The sequence below is a fragment of the Leptosomus discolor genome, chromosome 3 (genome assembly GCF_034619465.1).
Source record: "Leptosomus discolor isolate bLepDis1 chromosome 3, bLepDis1.hap2, whole genome shotgun sequence".
Classification (NCBI taxonomy): domain Eukaryota; kingdom Metazoa; phylum Chordata; class Aves; order Leptosomiformes; family Leptosomidae; genus Leptosomus; species Leptosomus discolor.
Window position 1 is genome coordinate 59,822,060 of NC_141393.1, and position 18,925 is coordinate 59,840,984.

At 39.5% G+C, this 18,925-nt stretch overlaps 1 protein-coding gene across 2 annotated transcripts in view; it reads left to right on the forward strand.

The window, feature by feature from the left end:
• Positions 1 to 18,925, forward strand: part of NFIA (nuclear factor I A) — a 246,618-nt gene that overhangs the window by 185,341 nt on the left and 42,352 nt on the right. The window contains exon 7 of one of the 2 annotated variants that reach the window (XM_086462126.1): positions 15,236 to 15,364. The exons of the other annotated variant lie outside the window; for it this stretch is intronic. Coding sequence (XP_086318252.1) covers positions 15,236 to 15,364 — 129 coding nt within the window. The remainder of the gene's footprint in view (positions 1 to 15,235; positions 15,365 to 18,925) is intronic. 2 annotated transcript variants of the gene reach the window in all.

Here is an 18,925-nt window from a genome sequence, read left to right on the forward strand (position 1 = left end):
ACATCAGCCTTCTCCTCTCCAGGCTAAAAAGCCCCAGGTTTCTTAGCCTTTCCTTATAGGAGAGATGTTCCAGTCCCTTAATCATCTTCGTGGCCCTCCACTGGACTCTCTCCAGCAGCTCCCTATCTCTCTTGAACTGGGGAGCCCAGAAGTGGACACAGTACTCCAAATGTGGCCTCACCAGGGCAGAGTAGAGGAGGATGATAACCTGGTTCATCTGGTGCATATCCTGGATACAGTCTTACTCTGTTTCCACTGGTGTCTTGCTCAGGGGAGAACAAGTAATCCATAACATCCTTCACCTCTGCTTGCTCACACTGTTCTTGCACAGCCCGCAGCCCTAGTGAGATCACCCTGTCTGCTATTCTCTTACATCAATGGTTGCTGCTATTTTTAGTGTGATATACACCAAAAAGCATAACATAAGAGATCCTGTTGCTAAAATTAGCTGGAAAATTATAGGCTGTGTTACTGTTTTTTGCATAGTCTTCATTTGCCTCACTGGGATTTGCATGCAGATCTTCGAACCCCCAAAAGGCAGTGAAGTGAGATGGTATCTGCACTCCTCATGTCCAAGAACAGTACTCTTGAAAAGAAAGGGACTATTTTATATCAGCAAGGGCTGGAGACAGTGTCTTAGGTTCCACCTATAGGAAGGAAATACGTTTTATTTTAAATGAATGTAAGGATTTACAGTCAATGAGATTTGAAAAATACGAATGTACAGACTTCCTTTGTACTTAGTGTAACGTCCCATTTTATTACAGCAGCACGTGTTTGTCTCCAGGAGTATTATCTGTGATGCAGTACACTAATGCACTACCTTGCTCTGAACAGGAGAAAGCACTTTGGATGTAGTCCAGATTTAACCCTGTCATAGGGCTTGCCTTCACTGTTAACTAAAATGATGGCAAATGAAAGTAAAGCATCATCCTGACTCTTCCTCTGAACTTGACCAATCCTAGGAGTGAGGTGCATCTTTGAAGCGAAGGGTAGTGGTCATTCCCACTTGTTTCATGACTCCTCTGCCTCTCTCTGCCCTTTCAGTCCTTAAAACCTACATCTCTTTTCTGTTCCTTGAGTGAAAACTGCTTGGCCACACCTGATCTGAACATGCTGTGCAAGGAGCTGCTTCTGACTGTCAAAATAAAGGTTCGACATCTGATATCAAATTGATTCCATTTGGAGATCTTAAAAGTTAAAAGATCCCCAAAACAGCTGTATTTCTTATGCAAATCTTAGCCAAATGGGAACTTGTAAGTGTTAAATAAATTGTTTGCCCTGTATTAAAAAATGATAGTTTAGAAACCAAATAATTTGTGGAGGACAGATTTTAAGAGGGCAAAGCAGTCTTACAAACAACATTTCTCCCGTGTCCTGTGAACTATTTTGCTATTGTGATTTTACAGTGCTATTTCTCTTGCTTTTGCCAAGAAAGGTTGGACCAGATGATCCTTGGGGTCCCTTCCAACTGGTATTCTGTGATTCTCTACTTTTGCAGGATTTTTCTCTTTAATGTTATGTGGAAAGCCCTGAACAAAAACTGGCACTTAACACAGAGTAAACAGTGGCAGTGACTGAATAGAAACCTGATGTCAAATATACAACCACCCTGGGAAAGTGAAAATCCATTGCTTTCTCATCTCTTCCAGTTGTTGCCTTCTTAAGTGTATTATTCATAAAATTAGCAATTTAAAAATGCATAGAAACATTATTTTTTATATCCATAGCGTCACTTTGAAAAAAAAAATGGTTAAAAATCGATTTGCTGGCCTCTTGGGGAAATGCTGTAATGTTTTTGGCTGTCTCCTACTTTCTGCTGCCAGCTAAAAGTACCATCTGGCTTGTTTAGGGCCCTTTTCCATATCAGGTGCTTCCAAAATTCTCCCCAACCAGAGGATTGTTTCATTGGGTTGCTTTGCCTGCTGAGGCATGTGTCCTGGGCTGGGAATCCTACTGCTTCTGTTCCCTGCCATCTTGCTGACGGTGGTGTGTGTATGTTTGGGCACAGATCTTGCTGCCTCTCTCCGGAGGACATTTGCATCATTGTCAGCTGCACATATTAAATTGATATGCAGGGCTCAGAAACACGTATCCCATCTTTTGTCCCTTTGTTTGTGCAATTGTTGTGGTTTTAATTCTTCTTTGACACCTGGAATATCACAAAGCTGCTGATAATCTGTTGGCTACTAAGGGAAATGACATTGATAGAAGAATAATGTGTGTCAGACTTATATCTAGATAATTGCAGACACACCCCAAACCCTCAGTTCAGGGAATGAATATCCTAAATCCATTATTAATTTGGAGAGTTCTATGTGGCAGTTGGCTGCAGTGTCATCCTCTCACTGCAAGAGTCACTTGCAAGGGATTTTAAAAGACAATTTTGGTTACTTCTGTGTTGCTGTGTCGAGTTATGCCTAGTAGGAGTCAAATTTGGTATGTTCTTGCTGCCATTTCGTGGCAATGTGAGGAGCTGTAACAAAATGGGGTTGATGTCCTAACTCCTCACTGAAGGAAGCTTCCAATGTGCCTTCTCCTGCACAGACGTAAGATACCAAGAAGATGAGAACTGGTGCACTATACGTGGTACCAGTTGACAGTGGCACCTCCTCCTCAGGATTCTTTGTTTTTTGAATTTGATGTTTTACTTAGAAATAGAAATCTACCTCTCAAAGGATTTATGAGTGATTTGAAGTATTGTGGTTGCTAAGTATAGACTTTTGATGTGATCGTATGGAAAGACGGAGCGTGTTTTGAAATAGATACTGCCGTAAGCTGTCTTGTCTTATTTCTAAAATGATCTGTGCCATACACTGCTGACTTTTCCTGTCCATCCATTAAAAAGTGAATTATGAAGAGTGCTGAGACAAACAGATAGTAGTTTAACCTTGTTAGTAAATATCAGGTAGGTGATATATACTGCTAGAATGTTACATCACAGCCTTTCTCTTCAGTATAACTTTATGAAATTATGTTGTTACTGTATAAACTGCCTTTGTTGTGTACATTCTTCCAGAGGTTTATTGTTCTTTGTATGTTGTCACAGTAGCATGACTCTGAAGAGTCAGTTCATGATGTGGTGAATTTTAAAGACTTGGGAGATGGCCATATCTATTTTTCAGCAAAGGAATGAAAGCGCTTTTTTTTCCCCCCTAAGGTATTAAAAGTTTCAAAAGATGTGCTGAAATGAAAAGGAAATAATAACTAAACACTGGACGGGAAGTAGTGCCTCAGAGTACTGACTTTGTTTGTTTGCTTCTTTCACCCCGAATCTTAATATTTTAAGTGCAAGTTAATATTTTAAATCAAATAAACCTGTTTTGTGAACTAGTAAGATACTTGAACTATACCACACATTATTCATTTATTTTTGTGTGAGTGTAATAAAAATTTTACAAGCTGTAATCTTGTTCTTTTAATAGAGAGAAAACTATGCAGAATATGTTGCTTAGAGTATTAGATAAGCTACAGTGTTAATCAAATATTTTTGTGATATGAGGGCAGTTGAGAAAACAGTACGATTTTTGCTAATGGCACTGGTAAGTAAACGGATCTATCATTACATTGTCATGAAAAGTGACATTGAGCAGAAACACCCTGCCAATCCCTAGAAGATAAGTATTTAATGAAATTAGACAGACACTGTCTCCTTTGTTGAACGTAGCATTAATCACCCAGAGAAGTCCAACTTTACATGAAATGGCTTTTTCTGATATGTCTTTGTATTAGAAAGCTTCTTACATGGTTTTGTCATGATGATATATCTGAAGAAATGACTGCTATAGCTATACCGTTTTCCTCATGACGTATCTTGCTGTTCTGTGTTCCATAATATTTTTTTTTTATTTAGCAATATTACATTATATAGCCGTGACTCGTTTCTAAGTCTAGAAACCTACATGCATTTGGAGCTGAACCTCTTTGAAACAGTTAATGCATTCAACTTATGTAATATAAAAGAAACACAAATAGCTTCCATTATGTTCTCCAATCCTTCCTATGTGGTGTTAGCAGAGGTTCATTGTTATGGCATAAGCAAAATGTTTCTTGCCTCAAATGCCAGTTCATAATATCATACAAAAAAGAACTTCTTTCTATGAAATTCTCATTGTTAAATTGATGAAAAATGTTGCCCCCTTCCAGAATTCATTGGCACTACATTTTTTTTTTCCTCTATTCCTTGTAATTTGTACTGTGAAATGGTGTCTGGTTATGAACTGGTATCAACTTAAATCGATGCACAGCTGTGTCTTCCCACCTTCTCAGTGGTGCAGAGGGCTTTGAAGGGAAAGAATAGGGTTTAGTCAAAGATGACAGCGGACTTCACCAAGCAACAGGTGGAGGTCAAGTCGGTTTATTTGTTGGGATGAACAGAGTGCAGAGATGAAAAATCTTTGCCATAATAAGGTTTAGGAAAAAAATGCTGACTAGTCTAAGCTTTGATTCCAGCTGACAGATCCTTTTCTAGAGTTCATTACTTGATTTCACAGTTCAAGCAATTTTAAGAGGCTTAAAATTATATTTCTGCTCTCCTCTATAAAACTTTTTGATCACTTTCTAATTTTTGCTTTAAGTAAAGGTGTAGGGACTCCCTAATATATCACTCCTGCCTTTAGACTCTTACAAAGTCAATATGCCATCAAAAGTGTAAGGATAAGCTCTGTTTTAGACGCCTAATTTACTGATTCTTTTTACAAATGAAGTAAAAATTTCATATGTAGACACCAATTCGATTAGAAAATTAAAACTTCAGAAAAACTCCCCTGAAAACTGGATAGTAAATAAGCATGATGCTTAAGAAGTCACTGTTCCTGTCTGAGCGTACGGGATTTTTGTGTTACTGGTAGCAGCATTAATGAAGTTACGCCACCCCAGTGTGCGAAGTTTCAATCACCAAGTGCCAGTAAGCAATGCTCCATACTGAAAGGGAGTCACAGCAAGACCCCAGATAATCAGAGCAGAACGTCCTGACATTGTGTGGCAGTGCTGGGACTGCAATGACCTGCCGGCATCGTTGCAGATCAATGCAGCATCACAAAGGGATTTCAGAGGGCTGAGCTGCAAGTGTGCGAGTCTCTCCTAGGTTAGCCTCCTGCCTTTCCCCTGTGCCAGCTGTTGGGAGGGGAAAGTAGGTGTTTCTCCTTTCCCACCCTTTTTCTTCCACCACCACCACCTGCTTCCTACCTGCTGGAGTGGGCAGAATTAGGAGTATCTTTAGCCATTTGCTAAAATCTTCCCCCTCAGACTTTCTATTACTTCTGCATTCATTCTTTGCAGGAAGAGGAAACTCACTGGTCAAACCCTTGGACACCAGAATAGTTGCATGCAGTTTCCCAGGGAGCCAGATAGCTCTAAAGCTTCCCAGTGAGTGACAGTTTCTCTCTTCTATTCTTCTGAAACATGTGTTTTACACATATACTGAAAAATGTTAATATCAATTTACAGCCAGATTCTTGCTTTTTTAAAAAAAAAAAAAAAAAACAAAAAAACAAACAACTCCCAAAGTATATACACTTAGAGCACCTCAGCACACATGTCACTTTTTTACATAGGAAAAAGTGTTGGATGCTCTTATACACATAAGCATCATTGGCTTGAAAGCTGTTAGCTCATTCAGAGTTAGTGGCAAGAACACTGGACTTGCCAGCACCAAACTGTGAAACCTTTTCTGTGTGACTAGTAGAAATCTCGTGGGGGTAGAAATCCAAAAAAGTGGGAGGAGGGGGGTGTAAATCTGTGCATTTGGATTCGAGTATCTTCAATACCATGATTTCAACTTCGTCCTAGAAGTCCTTGAATCACAAATCATTGGAGGCTGGGAGGGTATTTTGGAGAATTATCACTGTATGCTTTCCCTGGTCTTTTTTCTAGGCATCCATTAGTTACCACTGTCAGAGAGAGGATACTGGGCTAGGTGGATCCCTGTAATCTGATTTGGCATGGCTATTTTTCTGTGTTCCTAAGCTCGTGAGATCAAGTTATGTAGGATTATTTCATAATGTCAGAGCAGCAGTTTCTAAGGTTCGACAAAGTTATCTAGCGAAGTGTCTAATAAAAAAATCCTGTCCCATACTGTAGCTTTCTTGGTCCAGTGAAGCAGCATCCTCATGCACACAAATCTTGTAAAGTTGCTTCTGATAGCTCCCTCTGTCCCTTCATTTTTGTAAGCTAAAGTGCCGTTTTCCTTTTTACAGCTTAATTGAAACTAAATGCACCCATTTTCGGCAATGTGGTATTTTGGTAATTTTACTATTTGCTCGTAAGTTTTCCCTTAAGCAAACTGAAAGCTTCCCCTTTATCACTTCACTGGGCCAAGATTTCACACAGTATCCTGCTTGCTACAAAATATGATAGTGTTCTCTCTCACCTTGTTTCTTTTTTCTTCTTTTACTTTCTTTTATAAAATTAGGATATCTAAGAAACCCCGAACACCGCGGAGCACTACATGGTGGGTGTGCTTATTCAAACAATGCCAATGCTCTTGTTCTCGGTGCACAGACATTTTGTGTTGGTTGGGGGGATGTACCAGGTGTCCCTCTCGTTATGGGTTCTCTGGTGTCTAGGAAGGAGAGAGCTCATGCCAAGCATTTTGCCAGAGTGGCAGCACTGGAGGGAGCACTTACATGTTACGTCTGCCCTTCCCATGCCTGTTTTCATGAAACTTGCAGGGACTTTTTCCCTGCGAGCCCTCTGCCTCTCTGTCAGATGTGTTTTAAATTGCTCAGTAGATGAGAGAGGTGTTGGGCAGATCACACAAGCAGACCTGCAGGCAGCATGGTCATACACAGCTCCTCTGGAAATGATGTCAAAGCCAAACTGCTGTGCTCTGCCTTCTCTGCAATTGGGAACGTTTTATTTTTTCCAGGGGGATTCTTTGTTCCTCCCCAAATTCTAAAGCCCTTGGGAATGCAGAAAAATGAGGCTGATTACATCTATCTGATATGACCTGCCTGAGAGCTGATCTGTTGGAAAGCAGTTTAAGTTTCCGCTGCCTGGGAGCTGCCAAGCCTTCCCGGGAGCTGTCGGTGGCGGGTCTGCAGTGCCATTCCAACAGGCGCTCACCAGCGTACGACTGGCAATGGACACTTTTCAGTAAAAGAGCACAGCAACTGTAGGTCAGCTACAAATTATTTTTTGTGTTACGGAGAAATGAGATTACTGTTCTTCAGTCCTGTGACTGTCAAACCTAGGCAGTCATATGGCAAAAATACCAAGAACCACTGGATAGCAATACATAACAGTTCCGTGAGTACACTCTTGACCTGTCAAATGATAAATCTATTTCAGTTTGGTACGATGCACATGAATCCAGTTTGCAACTCTTCCTTTCTTTGGAATAACGTATAAACTCTTCACCTCAAATTGTGCAGAAATCATGTGACTTTACGGTACACGGTAAATTACCTGAGCTATTTTCAATCCTGACCACAGCTCTTTTATTAATTAAAACATATGTTCAATGGCAGTGTGTACTGATTAAGTCTTTAAAACCAATATTAACAACAAACTTAGTCTTGTCATCATCAAAGTCATTTAAAAGCATTGCCATGCAGTAACTGAGGTCACAGGTTGAAAAAATCTGCATATTTACCCATCTCCATCTCATGCCTTCAGCGTTTAGCAGCCGTCTTTGTTATATATAGCCTGGATAGCCAGTGATCTTTTGATCAAATTGCAAATAATGAGCAAATGATTTTTCAGAAAAAAAAAACAAAACACCAAAACAAAACAGAAAATTTGACTCCATCCTTTCAGTTACTAAAATTCCCTTTAGTATCACTTGCAATTTAGCATCCATATGCATCTCAGGAAGATATAGTTGAAACATAAATCTATTCTGGGTCTTTTACTTGCAAAAATATCATACCTCAGCTATAATCATATGCAAAGACTTTTTAGAGGGCTTTGTAAATGCCATCCAAATTTATGATGGCATTTTTTGCCTTACAGCTATAGATGTTCCATCCCCAAAGCACCCACATAAAGGTATATTCTATGGATGGCTGCAGTTTGTCCCTGCTGCTATATCTAATCTGCCAAGTATGCTGAAAAACTCTCAAATAACATTTGAAATGAAACAAATGTAGTCATGAATTTTAGACGAGATGTCTAAAGACATCATTAGAAATTTTTTTTTATTCTTCTTGGAATATACATTTACGCTATGCAAAATGACACTGAAACTAACATCAAATCAAAGGGAAAATTGAACTGTGATCGTGCTGTTTGTTACACTTCTTATTAAATTTTTTAAATATAAAACTCCTGGAATTATATTTTGAAGAAATTGGTAATATGCTGAGTACTAGTGTATTAGTTATTGAAAGAACCACTTGGGTGACAAAACAGAAATGAAGGTTAACTTAAGAGATCTGAAACAGTCCAGATGATGCTGTAGACATAGATAGAAACAGATCAGGTAATACGCTCTGTGGGAACACTGCACCAAACAGTTAACGGCAGATTTTAAGGGGGTAGGATTTTAAAATAATGGCAAACATTGTAGCACTTGGTTTTAAAATTCTGTAGGCAAGATTTTCCATCGGTATAAACTGATATTTCTCCTTTGTAAATAGAGCAGTGCTCATGTACAAAGGAAAAATTTCAACCTTCTTTTTCCTAAGTAACATCAGAATTCTGATTCTAACTTAAATTATCATTTTTGGCTAAAAATTGCTGAGGAGTCCAAAAGCATTTAAAGCCTAAAGCCATTGAATCCATTTAATGCGCCTTTGGCACCTCTCTCTCTCTCTCTCTCTCAGTCCTTTTTGAACATTCCGGTCCTCATTTTAATCAATCTCTTTTTATTAAGTTCTTTGGCTCATTTACTTGTACGTGCATTTGCTTTATTTTATTTGGAACATTTCTTTTGTAGTGTCTTGAAAAAGAGTTGTGACATTTCTTTTGGATAGCTTCTTATGTATCTGGCAGTCACCTATGATATGATGTTGATGGGTACAGATAGATTAGCTCTGTTTTCCTGATGATCTGTCAGATGTCGAGTTCTGAGGTTGTGTGTGTTGGTGATGCATATGCAGTAGTTTGATAAGTGGATAGAGGGGAAGCTTTCATTTTTCTACTGTAAAATCACTGTTTATTAAGCTGGATTTAGTCTTGTGAAGCGAGGTACTCACTGGCAGGTAGTTAATCAGTGATCATGGTAACTGAGAATGCGACCAGGGAAGCAAGTATCCATTCAGAACGTAGAAACTAAAGAGCACTTCATTAGGATGAGTGAATTTCCATCTGTGTTGTATTTTGTGTATACTGGAGCAACTAATACAGTAAACTGATGGATGGCAGTTAGTGTGATCATATCTCAGCTGATGACAAATAAAGTTTGCTCAGCACTAAGTAGAACAGACTTACTGTGACTGACAGTAGTGCAGCCATCAAAATTTCAAGAAGCTTGAAATTAAGAATTCCCCAGGAAAAAAAAAGCAGCTGATCAGCATTTCTGTTGATACTCATTTCAATGAAATTGCTGGAGTAATTTGCACAGAAGGATGAAAATTCCTTGAAAAATTCTTTCCGTATATCAGTTTTTTCTTCAACAGCCAACTTGTTTTTCTACATGATCTATTTGTGCTGCATGTTGTTGATTTCATGGTCTACCTGGTAATATCTGAGCTTCCGTGATTCCTTTTCATAGTGTCTCTTGAGAATGAAGATCCAGATCATATTTCATTCATAGCTTTTGTTACGAATTCTCCATCAAGAGTCTAGTGGCAGAGAGCTACTGAGAATATTGGGGTAATTATCCAAAAGTCATCTTTGGAGATGAATATTAGCTGGTCTACCAATGGGCTAACTTGAGATGGAGTTATTGCTTAAGATGTGTGCAGTCAGAATAACGTCAGTAATTAATCAAGTGAAATTGGAGGGATATACGGATATAGATAGAGATATATAGCTGTAGATTTGGAGAGAGATATATATATACACACAGATATATAACTGTAGGTTTGGAGAGAAGGAGAATTGTTCTCTTCACTGCTGTGACTCCATTCACTCCATCAAAGTTAATCCTAATTTCAGTGTCTCTGTTAGTAAGGTGCATAGGTATATGGAAAATAGATTCATAGATATTTATTTGTTCTGGGAAGGATTTGTGCATTCAATTCTCACACATCATTTTCTGGTCCATTTAAATATATGTCAGCCCTCATACATGAAAATTTGAAGATCTTTAGCTGTACTCAAGGAAGACTCTTATGTGGTGCATTTCTAGTACTGGCAAACATAAGGAGGTAGAGGAATTAAACCATCACAATGCTCCAGTGCCCCTTAGAAGATGAGGAACATGACGTATTCCTGTGCATTCACTGATTAAACTTGGGCTGGAGGTTTGCGAAGTGCAAAGTTTTGAAAAATCTTACTGCGGGACTTCAACATCCGTGCAATGGCTCCAGTAACCAGAGTCTCTCAAGGACAAGGATCCCATTTACGCTTGCATTATGCATTGAGCAGAAGGGTGTGATGCATGACGTGGAATGAACAAAATAACTTGTGTGTTTAGGGAAATGCCAAATTAATGAAAATTCAGAAAGCTCTAATGTTGAAAAGGCCCAAATTCCTTGATAGAAATATAATGCTGCTAACAGTTTCAAGATTATTGTTGTCTGAATTTTCTGCTTATTGTGTACTGCAATTAAAATTCTTTTCAACTGAAAAAACAATGTCAAATTAATATTTCCTTTTGGAAAAAAATACGAAAGTACACATCTTGTTCCATTTAGCACCATCATGGTCTTTGATCTGGTTCCCTCTGTCCAGTGAAAAAAAAAGGATTCGTATTAATGGGAGCAGGCTAAGACCATATATGTTTGGCAGACATATACTTACAATCACATGAACACAAGTACAGTAAGTTAAAGTAATACACCCACTCAAACTTCCATCTGTGTTTTATGCCACAAATCCCTTTATTTTCTTTTTTATTTAGCAATTAACTTTTCCATTTATTCTGTAGTTAAAAGCTGCCGTAAGATGAAAATAGACTAAGTCTGATTTTCTTCTCTTGCACTCTAAATAACATTCAGAGGAGACTCAGACCTGAATTACGAAATCTGTGTTTCCTAAAAGTGCCAGGTGTGACTGTGATTTGGACAACAGTCCTATACACAGAATAGTAAGAAACACTTTTGAGCCCCACCTGGGTTACCCAGCCGTTGTGTTCTGGCTGTTCTTGTTTATTCCTTGCTCGGAGCAGATGGATAGAAAGAGGCAGGGAATGGGGAGGATCCTTGGCTGCGTTCCCTATTCACCGGCCAGCGCAGCTGAGATGGGTTGGGGGATATTGTAATTTGTTTCTGCCCTGCACCAGAGAGGAGACAGAGGAGAGTCGGGACTCAGAGGTGTCCGTATGAGTTGGCACTAACCCTTCCTTGGGGCCATGTGAAGTGCTAAAATCTGGTCTTCAGTGCAGTGGTCCCCAATATTCATTAGCTCTTGGGAACAATGCTGAGGAAAGCTGTGCTAGGCAGCAGCATCCTCCCTGGCTCTGCCCAGGGTAGCTTCAGTTTTAACTTTTTAATTTCCTGCATCCCTGAGCAGCACAGGAGGGGAAGCTGCAGACTGGGGACCACTAAATGTGTTAAAACTCATTAGGTATGAAACAGAAGACCTTTGAAATTAGCCAAGAGTCTCAAATATGGGTGCCAAAATTTAAACACCTAATTCCATATTTAGTCATTTATCTTAGTTCCTGCCCCACAGTTGTTAATATACACCATGCCATCTCATAGGTGGCCTGATTTTCACAGCCACCGGGCACCTCCAATGCAAACTCAAGTGTTGAGACTGCTTACCTAAGAGTGAGACTTGTAGTATCAGATTCAGATTTTTCTGGATGATTAAACCAGAGTTCCCTCACTCTCACTCTCACTCTCAGCTCCTGAAAGGAGCTTCGATAGAATAACCAGCATTGTAACATATGGCTTAGCAAGGGGGGAAAAAAAAGAAAATGAGTATTAGAAATGGATGGACTAAAGAATACGCAGGATATATCAGGCACATTAACCAAACATATGGTGCTAAATGAGATATTTTTTTTAAATTGGAAAAAAATTGACATTCCTGGCAGTCTCAAGGATAATGTGACATGGCTGTGATAAATTTAGAAGAATGGGACATATTTTGGCTTGTTCTTGGAAACCTTTTTCTTGCATGCCGACTGTATTTCTTCTTTTATTAACCCATTCAAAGAATGTTTGAATTTTGCTGCTAGAGCACCATGCTAGCGCAACATAAAATGTGAATGATGCTAATTGCTTTGCACTGCCTAACTTTCTATCATACCCTCCCCTCTTAAAGGACAAAACATGCTTTGGAAATGAGCTGGCAAGCTCATAATATTCTTTCTTTTGGTCAATATTAAGTGATGTAATTAAGCTCCTGTTTGCATATTCTTCTGAACTAGGAAGCAGCCATTTTTTTCTTGAGATCTGATGGATATGATCACTCAAAAGAAAATGTGTCATTACAAACCTCAAACAAAATGAAAACATGGTAGAGTTGGACTGTTCCAAATACAATTTCAGAATACTCTGACATAAAAAAACCCCACCAACAAAGTAGTGATAATAATGGCAATCAGAACGATGACAACAAACAAATATAACAAAACTAGGAACCAATTATCAGTGCTTCAATTTGTCTTTCTACTCACTTTCACAACATAGTGTTACATTAAAATCTCTATTTTCACATGAAAACAGCTGCTTCAACCTTATAAAATCCATCCCCATATGAACATGACACTGCTCAGCATTGCCACAATGCAAGGTCATTCATCAGCTTTGTTGTTAGTTAGCTCCTCAAGTTCCAGTGTTTGGACGCAATCACGTGAACTTGCTCCAGCTTCAAACTATTTTCCACTGTTCCCTCTGCCCCTTCCCCCTCCCGTGGGTTAGATGAGTCAAGCAGGTTTTTTAGCACAGTGGTAAGTGAACAGCTTCTTCACTTTCTCAGAAGCTTTATTATCTTTCCCATAGCCCCGAAGAGGGTATTCAGCTAGAGGATATGGGGAAAAGCAGGGAGTTCATGAGCCAGCTGAACCATACAGTGCATAAACTTAGAGATTTTATTCCTTCCATGACCTCCATTGCTTGCCCGGGGCACAAGTACTCATGTCCCCTCCTGGATCTCTGCTCATGGGCTGCGCAGCCATCAGCTGCGTGCGGGGCCTTGTGCCTCCACGCAAGAGTGCTGCACAACATTGCAGTTAGAGCAGCTCACAAGCAGGTGTATTTTACTGTGATAATCCCCATGATGTCACTTGTTCTGTCCATGATATTTTGCACTTAGAGGGATGCAGCCTGCTACGTGACCTTCCTGGGGGGCAAACCTAGGCCCTTCCGCAGCCCAGCACAGAGGAGATGTACCCATGGCCTTGCTGCCAGCAGTGTAGTTCCTCTACCCCTCCCCAAGCACAAATACTGCCACTGACCCTTGACTTTGTGTTTAGGGCTGGGGTTGATGCTCATTTGGTGTTTCCACCCCCAGTTCCTCCATCATAAGGAAAACTGGGTCAACAGCAGCATTACTTCTTTTGAGCATCCTTGTCCTGAATATGGACGCACAAACGCAGAGCGATAACTAAGTCACGTCCCAACATACATTTGAGCAGCAATTCAGCAGGCTGCATTGGAATATTTCATTGAAATACCTTAGTTCAGTCTCCTTTTCTCTCTTACCCCCAAACTGAACCCAGAAATCTTTGCTTTTGTCCCTGCTCCAAAGTCCTTAAGAGCAATATAAAAAAAAAACAACCGAGTATTTTTCTTGCACAATAGTCTGTCAGTTCTAAACTTTTATTTTCAAAAGATTAAGTATGCAACCTTTATTGCTGTGAGGAAAAAGTCACCACAACAGCAAACCTTTGTAACAAAGAGTATTGAGACAGAAAGCTGCAAGTACAACACTGGAACTCCAACCAGTCCTTTACTTTATTTAACTTTCTGAAATATAAACTGCAAAACCTCACTGAAACCATTAAGACCCCAGCAGTGCTGCATATAAAGTACAATCAACATTCTAGGGACTATAAAACTAGTGTTAGTAAACATGAAGTTAATAATATTGTCCAGGCCTCTCTCTTTACTTTTTAACAATTAAATTCTACAAAATACAGAGTTGTAAATAAGGCTGAATGACTTTGCTAGTGGAAGTTCAGCTTCCACATTATCTGGTATTTTGCTTTTGCACCTGAAATCTCAACTGTTCTGCACCTTTGTTTTGCTGTATCCCTATGGATATGCAAAATGTCTGATGTACTCTATATATTGGAAATTATGTGTTTTCAGAGTATGTGCAGATAATCAGAACTGCTTCTAGAACTATAAAAATAGAGTAGAACAGACACACATACGTATTTTTCATCTGTATGCTGTAATATTGTTTTATCCAAGCATAAATCATATTCAGAAAAGGCTTGGATTTTAAGACCTTATTGCAATATATTCATTCCATTAATTTCTTTGGTGCCACGGGGTTCATATGATATCGACAGGAGTTATTCTTACAGAGTATAACAAACCGGTCATATTAGCATTACACCATTTCTGCCCATCCACCGGAGAGGTTTCACCCAATGGCAACTTAACTCTGATTTTCATTGGAAGCCTTTGATATAGTTCAAGGGCATAATAACAACTCTGAAATAATTCCAGTGTGGCTTCTAATATCAAGACACAAATACCATTCACCCTTTAAAAAAATTTGAAAGCAAAAGGGAACCACATAAATATATTACTTTAAAATACCTTTGAAGTCAAGAGAGTAAAGAGAGGCAGAGTTTGAACTCAGAAAACTTCATTCTCTAGTTGTGCCTTGAGTCGTGCAGCACATTTAAAAGATCCATTTGCAATAATCTACTAAACCAGTGAGTGAAAGACAGAACTCATAAAAATCCAAATGCTCCAGCTATTACAGATTTCTAAAAATAAAGCAGAGTAGGTTTCAGTAGCAATAATAAGCTGCATCTTATCCATATTTCAGATTTAAAAGAAAAATATGGCTGCCTTTTAGTGCTCATTGTGCAGAGCAAACCATAGCTGCTTGTGCCTCAAAAAACCCACAAATAAAAGTGAGCTTTTCAGCTTGCTGTTGTACTCCGTTTCATTTGTCCTTTAAGTTTACCTAGCTGCTTCTGCACCCACTTTCACAATGCATAGGCTGTCGTTCCATGACCTAGCATTATTAAATTGCACTTATCAATCATTCTTGCCAGGAATGCCATCGCCAACTACATTAAAGAAGTCAGAGAAGTCTGGTTTCAGCAGTCCCTCGCCTTCGCAGACCTCCTCCCTTGGAACGGCTTTCACACAGCACCATCGACCTGTCATTACAGGACCCAGAGGTGAGGCCTAACCCAAGAGCCCCCAGGCAGCTTAAACATTAGCCACGGCATCCAGTGTCCATCCCAGTGCCTTTCCACGGAAAGTCGTCGCCACGTGTGACCCACCCAGTGAGGGGCTGTGCTTCAGAAGCCTGATAACCCAGAGGTTTTAGTTGTCAAGACCTACGTTTGGTTTTGCTAGGCTGGGCTGTTTGGTAAAACTCCTGATGACCATTCATCAGTGCCTAAGGTGGAAATGCTGGTTTCTGGGGGCTTGGGGTTTTATTTGAAGAGGGTGGGGAAAGGGACAGAATGTGTTACAGAGAGCATCTTCTGCTTGTGTCCATTCATAACATAGAGCAGTCTAACTGCTTGAGATAAGGACCCATCACTCGCTTCTGAACCACGCCTGTCTTCCAGCACTACAGCTTTGTTTCTGCCAGTCATTTAGTGCTCGTGTTGTTGGTATCAGTGTGCTGAAGAACCGACTTGTTAGGGGACTCCTTTGAAGTTGGTTCCTGCAATGCTTTGGCTGGTTTTCTTCACAGTACTCTTCTGACTGACTACCCAAATAAAAGAGATGTCCTCTGGGTCTACATGTGCTTATACATTTTTGTTAGAAAGATGCATTTGTATTTAGCCTAGAAAACTAAACGCAATACTGAGTTCACATTTGAAAAGGAACTCACTTGGGCATAGTAATATACACAAATGAATGAATCTTCTTACAAACCTCTTTGAAAGATATAAAAATGGGAATGAATGGTTGTGACATGTTTCTTTCTGCTATGAAATTTTGTCTCATTTAGAGAAGATTATTAAGGAATTGGTCGAATGGTGAAGCATAAAAAGACATATTAGCAATTCTAGAAATTATTTTGAAATGTCTCTTTGGCATTAATGCGGTTTTACTGAGGGCAGCATAAACCAGGAGGAGTCTCTTTGTCTGCACAGTCCAGGTGATGCAGTGTGAAGTAGTGGAACTGCACTAAGTTCAAGCAAGGTTAGAATTGCACTTCATGGGTTTTTGTGCTTTGTTAAATCTACTTATTGTAGTTTGATTTGTTGTGGTTTATCCTATAAAAATTATTTATTACCCTTAGGCACACATCTAGATACTCAGAAGATATTTAGGCATCTAAGTTCTATACAGATTTCCCTTGAAATTTGGAGCTGAGCTATCTGGCAAATGTATCTGCCTTTAAAAGCTTTGATAATTTGCGATACAAGTGTGAATAGTATGAATGCTCCATTAACATTATATTCAGTGCACATCATCTGGCTCTGAATTCCTCTCTTTTAGAAGTTCAGCCTTTTAGATTTGAGTTGTTGATTGATTAGTTAATAGGCCTTTCTTTATTTAGCTATGTTTTACCTCACACTTATTTTTTAAAATCATTGAATACTTTTCTCTGTCCCTGTTTAGACCCTCTGTATTTTGGATGTTTGTGTGGTTGAGAGGGGAAATGTATCACTGGTGAGGTCTTGTTTAAATCTCGTCTACAGTCTGTTTTAACAAGTCTTTTTCTGTGCACTGGGGGATATCCATCAGCTATGTCGTAAGAACATTCAAAGACAGCCAGAATTTGAAAGAGCAAATACAATTATTAGAGTTCCCAACTTTTGTTTGTTTGGAAGGAGATGTCTTTACCAACTCCATGAAGTTGTTACACAGTTTTTAATCATTGTGATTCCTAACAGGGTAAGCAAAAACTCTTCTTCTGCAGCATCATTTAGAAGCATCTTCTATTTTATGCTTGTTCACAAACGAAGTCTTACAGACTTTCAGGAAAAATCTGTCTGAATCCATCCGTGGATTCTTTAAGTGTCGTCATCCTGGAAAAATCTTGTTCCAGACTTCGTTCTTTGTTCTTTTTGGGCATTCCTCTTCAGCATTATTCTTCCACAGCACACTGGCTACGTTTCTCTTGTACAACGATCACTCTCTTAGTAAAGGGTAATATACTGAGATGGATTATTTTCTGCAAATCCAGCTTTGTTCGTTATCCCATTCCCTCCAGTGTACTTTAGGACAGTAAGCAGAAAAGAGAAGCTTTTCAGGTATCAAAAGTGGTAATATAAAGAGTATAATGCAATCATATAAGAGGATATAATCTTTGAGCAATTTATATCCACCATTAGTTACTGTATGTTTCTGCAGAAATGATAGGTGTGATGTGGTACACACTTGTTGCATTCTCTTTGGATACATGTGCATTATGTAAATGGTCAGCGGCACATCATTCTGAGTGGTCTTCAGAAAATTAGGAGTAGGATTTAATCTTCAGTCTGCAGAGATATTTCAGAGAAGGGAAAGTTGTGAGTAAGTAGGTCACCATCAGAGTAAGCTCCTCAGTCAACGGAACGATTACAAGAAGGTTCAATCTCGTTCTGATGTTCATATGTGCAAGTTTATCACTTTCATGTGTATATGAGATGCATTTGTAAAGCATGATCAAAATAGACAGCAGAGAAGCTGTAGACTATTCATGGCAGGTGTTGTCATTGACAACTAGTGATTTATAACTTCTCAGGAATATGCCCAAATCTTTCACACGCTTCCAAACATTCCTTAGAACACAGTGCATGTCTTATGCTGGGGTATCCCAGGATACTGAGAGCCCTTCCCAGTGATCCCCATAATGAGTCATTCTGGGAAGAAAACTTGGAGGAGGAGTAGATCCTTAAGAGGATTTCTTATCTATAAGATGCACCATTCAATGAAGCCATTGGAAAACCTCTGTTCTCATGAAATTGTCTGTACTGTACTGTGTTGTGGAAGGCTGTGCACTAGTTTCCTATCTGTATTGGTGCTGCTGCCAGTACTCAACCCAGCTGGGCAGTAGCCAGCAGAGAGGATCTGAGCTGGCTGACCAAAGGACCAGATGTGCAGTGAGTGCTGGCGCATGGATGCCAATGCTTCAGTGACTCCTCAGTAGTTCCAACAGATGGTGGTAAGATCCAAGTTTCTTTGGTGATAAGCTAGCAAAGTGATTCATGGAGCCTTACTTGATGATGGCAGTTTTTTGGGCATGACTCTATGAATGCACCATATGTCTTCTCTGGACCAGTGTGGTTAGGATTCAGTGTCTGGCAGATGGTAAATTGATCACCTATAGGGTGGCTTTAGCATCACTATCAGTTTTAGAATTTATTTCGAAGCATTGAAAATTCAAGCAGTTAGATCTCTATCTCCTACGCAGCATACTTTTGTTACCTGCAAGTTAGATTATTTGGTGGTCAGTGTAGCTCACCACAGTACTCCAGTATTGCAAAGCCATCATGTATTGCTGGCATCTTTCAAAGTTTCCCAGACGTTAGCCCACTTGAACTCTTTACCAGACAGTGAAGGATTTAAATACTGTGGGTGACAGCAATATTTACATAAGTGGTTTTAGGCTTCCATGTATTGCTACTTACACTCTAGTGACTTTATATCTGGAGCTGGCTGAAACGTTAAATTGACCATGATCTTGTAAACCTAGGATATACAGCAGCCTGTGCTGTAGAGCATTCAAGCATTTCCACAGAATATGACAGCATAGACCCTGCAAGCCAAAAAAGCAAGGAAGAAAAGGCAAG